General features: G+C 39.5%; 1 protein-coding gene across 3 annotated transcripts in view; it reads left to right on the plus strand.

Moving 5' to 3' along the window:
- MICU2 (mitochondrial calcium uptake 2) overlaps positions 1-4,885 on the plus strand; it is a 111,838-nt gene that overhangs the window by 32,658 nt on the left and 74,295 nt on the right. For all 3 annotated transcript variants that reach the window (XM_026454220.2, XM_026454221.2, XM_026454222.2), the window contains exon 2: positions 2,419-2,560. In XM_026454220.2, the coding sequence (XP_026310005.1) occupies positions 2,419-2,560 (142 nt within the window). The remainder of the gene's footprint in view (positions 1-2,418; positions 2,561-4,885) is intronic.

Raw genomic sequence — 4,885 nt, forward strand, 5'->3', positions numbered from 1 at the left:
GACAGAGCAAGACTCTGTCTCAAAAAAAAAAAAAAAAGAAAATAGTGTTCATGTCCTGCTGGAAGAGAGTGGGAGGTTAGTGTTTTTACTTTTTGGTGAGATTTGATACTAGGATCAGGAAAGAGTAAGATCACTGCAAGGTAAAGGACAATCAGAAGCAACAGAGTTGACGGCTTGTCTTGTTATGGGGCCAGTAGAGGACAGGCATAAACGAATAACTGACCTTTTTTAGTTGGTTGAGGTTTGGAAAGAAGAGTTTACTTTTACAAGAAGGATTAAGTTGTTGGTTGAAAACATATATATTATTTTTTACCAGCCATGAACAACTTAGTTATGAGGAAGTTTAAAAGAGCCAACATTCATTTAGAGATGTGAGAACATACTTTTTTTGTGTGTAGACTATTGAACTTTTAATCTTGTAATATACTATGTATTAACATTAGTAAAGCAGATATAAAAATTCTCTAAACTCACAGCGTACGTGCCATGTTCACCTTCTTTCAGTTCTCTAACATATGCTGTGTTCTTCCTCATGTCTAGGACTTGGTGAATGCCATGACATCTACTGAGAATACTCTTACCCACCCTCTCATCCTCATCTCAGCCATATACTTGTAAATTCGTTGCCAGAACACGTAGTACTTTCTGATAGGAATTAGTTTATCTACCACTGTTTTCCTACAGATATTTAATAACAATTTGTTAAATAAAATGGTATATCTATTGTTATGTATAGATATTTATATTTTACTATGTGTGTATGTATGTAAGTATATTTGCCTCATGTATAAAATGTTCAGAAAGTATCAATAAAATTTAGTTTTCTGATTACTGGGATGGTAAGTGTGGACTTATGTAATTAAAACATTCCCCTTGAGTTATTTTTGTAGTAGTCACTTAAGGGAAAAGAAAAGGAAAGGCAAAGGGGAGGTAAGGGTACAGATCATTACAATATTATTGATATTCTCTACATGTGCAATATTCTGGTAGGCACTGACAACACAAAAGAGGTGTAAAACTAGCTGCTCAAGGAAGCCTATTGTCTAATTAAGAGAGAAAATTAATACTGGTCAGAGAACTGAAATCAGCCAAAAAGAAGGGCTTTGAACAGCTTTGAATTTGGAGAGATTTAAGCAACTGGAATTCATGTTTTTCCCATTTCAATTCAGATCGGCAGTCACTGAACATTGCCTGTGTGTCAGGGAGAATTATAGAATCAGTATTAAGTGTGAAAATAGGTGATATCTCCAGGAAGGATACTGTCGTCCAGGTTAGAGCAGTGCATCAGGAAAGCAATCCAGGATGAAAGCCTGCTATTGGATTTCACAGATAATATGTTCTTGTATCAAGGTTCGTGCATTGACATAGGTGCCTGTTAACTGCTGTGTCATCTTCCTCCAGTCTCCCTAGTTCACCATGCCCAGTCATGTGTAGGAGGATATTGTGGTTGTTAAGAGATTAAAACCCTTTGAGTCAGACCTAGCTTTTTAGCCTGCCTCTGCCATTTACTTTTCAGTTTCTGTATCTACTGCTGTATCTACTGTTCAAAGTTATTGTGAGGATTAACTAAATAATCTATGTGAATACTTAATTAGTACAGTGCCTAATACATAGAAAGTGCTCAATGAAAAGTTCTTTATAAAGATTTCGGTACTGTCTTCATTAGCATTTAGTCAAGGTCTAAGTCCTACTGCCTGAAGTGCAGACTCTCCCACTATATTCCTATATATTCCACAATATTTTACCCGTCCTTCTTCTTCTGGCTCTTTCTACCCATTGTTCTCTCACATTTCTGAAAGCAAAGCTATTTATCTAATATGATTTATTTTATCTTTTTGAAAGCACAACTTTACATATTCTGTTGCCTTCCTGACTTTCTTCTGTCACTTTCTTTCCTCAGTCACTCTGGTAACGTTGGCCTTTCTGCTGTTCCTCAACCACACCAAATTTGTTCCCACCTCGTGGACTTTGTGCTTGCTTAGAATGCTTTTCTTCCAGAGACCCCCCCCCCCCCCCCCCCCCGCTCAGGACACACTGACTCCACCTCGTTTAGTCTCTCTAAATGTTACCTCTTTAGAAAGACTTTCTCTGACTATCGTAAGGTATTACCACCTTATCCCTTTCTTATCCGGCTTTATATTTCTTTGTAGTACTTCTTACTGTTTTACATTATTTTATACATTTATTCTTTAATTGCCATTCTCCCTTTTTGGAATGTCACTTCCCTCAAGTTAGTCTAATTCACTGTTGTATCTTCAATGCAAAGTAGGCACTCAGTTAATATTTGTTAAATGAATGATTTTGAAAGTTTGGAGATTGTCAGATGCAAGCGTGAAAATTACTTTTTAAAGATTGTCCTAGAAGTGACTGGGAATACCACTGAAAAAAATCTTAAATTGCAATTTGTTTTTCTTTTAGAAAAATGTTGAACATGGAATAATGGGGAAACTGTGTCTTCGTAAGCAGCGCTTCATGCAGTTCTCCTCACTTGAACATGAAGGAGAATATTATATGACACCACGAGACTTCCTCTTCTCAGTGATGTTTGAGCAAATGGAACGTGAGTTGGGTCTTTTTTTAATTTAAAAAAATCAAACTTCAGGGCTGAAAAACCTGTTTTTCAGGATTGATAACAGCTTTTCTTCATTGTAATTATCATCTTTGTACCATGCATTTGCGTATTTAGACTTTTCATTTCTTGTGACACTACTTATACTTTTATATTTATCTTGAAATAGTTGTTTTGTATATAGGTTTCTCTAAAGAGACAGGAAAAATAGTTTAAGTTTTAATTGCCACTAAATATGTCATTAGTAATTACTTTGTCCATGTTTTAAATTGGGCCAAAAAAAAAAAAAATGAAACTAGATTTGAGAAGTTAGGAGAGCAGTCATAATGTCACAGATAGAAAATCCTGAAAAAAATGAGAAACAAGTTGAAAAACTATAATTTCATAATTTTATTTAATAAGCAGCCAACTTACATTTGTTTCAGAATTCAGAAATTCTTAGTTTTATTATCTAAACTAGTCCTCACTTTGCATAGAGTGGATTTGGCCCCATCCTCTGTGCCCGTGTTGAAGAAGTAGTCTATGAAAACTTGTTGGCTTTCTGACACCTTCCTAAATGTACTGGAATACTTGCTATAAATACGCAGCAGCTGAAATGGGTGAGAGCAAGGTGAGCAGTCATAGTATAGATGGAATTCAAAAAGGCTGAGAGAACTTGGGGCAGCATTATAAACATTGAGGGATGACGAACAAAAACAAAATGAGTGATCATGGTGTATTCTAGGGACAGTAAATTCAGTAATCACTGGAGTGAAAGGATTACTCTAAACAGTAGTGAGGGATGAAATTGAAAAACAGATAAGGTCCGATTATCCAGAAAACTTCAGTGACCCTCTCCAACCGCCAGGTGAATGGTGTCTGGCAAGGGTGAATGGCACTGAAGGTTTGTGAGCAGAAACTACGGTGCTAAAAATATGTTTAGGGTTTTGTTTGAGACGGAGTGTTGCTCTCTCTCCCAGGCTGGAGTGAAATGGCACGATCTTGGCTCACTGCAACCTCTGCCTCCCAGGTTCAAGCCATTCTCCTGCCTCAGCCTCCTGAGTAACTGGGATTACAGGTGCCTGCCACCATGCCTGGCTAATTTTCGTTTTTGTTTTTGTTTGTTTTTTGAGACGGAGTCTTGCTCTGTCACCAGGCGGGAGTGCAGTGGTGCGATCTTGGCTCACTGCAACCTCCACCTCTCGGGTTCAAGCAGTTCTCCTGCCTCAGCCTCCCAAGTAGCTGGGATTACAGGCGTGTGCCACCACGCCCAGCTAATTTTTTGTATTTTTTAGTAGAGACGGGGTTTTACCGTGTTTGCCAGGATGGTCTCAATCTCCTGACCTCGTGATCCGCCCTCCCCGGCCTCCCAAAGTGCTGGGATCACAGGTGTGAGCCACCGCGCCTGGCCTTGTATTTTTATTAGCGACGGAGTTTCACCATGTTGGCCAAGCTGGTCTCAACCTCCTCACCTCAGGTGATCCGCCCCCCTTGGCCTCCCAGCATGCTGAGATTGCAGGCATGAGCCACCTCGCCCAGCCTAGGTTATTTTATTACAGCTTTTTTGCAGGGAAGTTTGTGTATATTAGAAACCTTAACGATATTTACCCACATTAATGCAGTAAGTTCATAATATAAGTAATCAAAGATATAGAAAAAGATTTCTCTTAAAAAGTAGTTTAGCCTCTGACATGTGAAACACTTGGACGTCATGAATTCCTGTTAGATTCATCAGAGAATTGAGGTCACACTTGAGCTGGAAACTGAAGGTAAGCAGGTCCATAGGGTCAGCTTACTGCCAACAGACACCACTAAGAACCCACCACTGGAGCCGGCTTCAGGTAGGAATATTTGAAGGGTAATTAATTGCTGAAGTCTCAGTGTGAACTAGCTTGGGAGGTAACAACTACTGAAGAACCAGCCACAGAGAACCCATACGCTTTTGTGATTTTTACCTTGCGGAACTCTGCCAGGTTCTCACAGTGAAGATCTAAGAAAAATGCTCTCCCCTCTCCGTCATTGGGAGGGAAAAGTAGCCATTTTTAGACACTCCCAGAGTACTTCATTCTCCTTAAGAAAGGCCTGCACAGAAAAGAAACTTTTTTACTGGAGCCCAGCCAACTTAGGGGGATGGAAATTCCCAAATCTAGCACCCTCTGGCCTTCTTGTCTCACCAAAGGGAGCAGAAAAACAAAAAAACTGAGAACCGCTTTTGAAGGGCACATCTCTTCACAGTCACACAGTCTGACTAAGAGACTGACAGCTGATCATAGGACTGTGCAATAGCTACCTCCCTTTTCACCTCACCACCGCATCGACAGAGCAGGCCCCTATACA

This window comes from Piliocolobus tephrosceles, chromosome X (assembly GCF_002776525.5).
Source record: "Piliocolobus tephrosceles isolate RC106 chromosome X, ASM277652v3, whole genome shotgun sequence".
In the NCBI taxonomy this organism is placed as follows: domain Eukaryota; kingdom Metazoa; phylum Chordata; class Mammalia; order Primates; family Cercopithecidae; genus Piliocolobus; species Piliocolobus tephrosceles.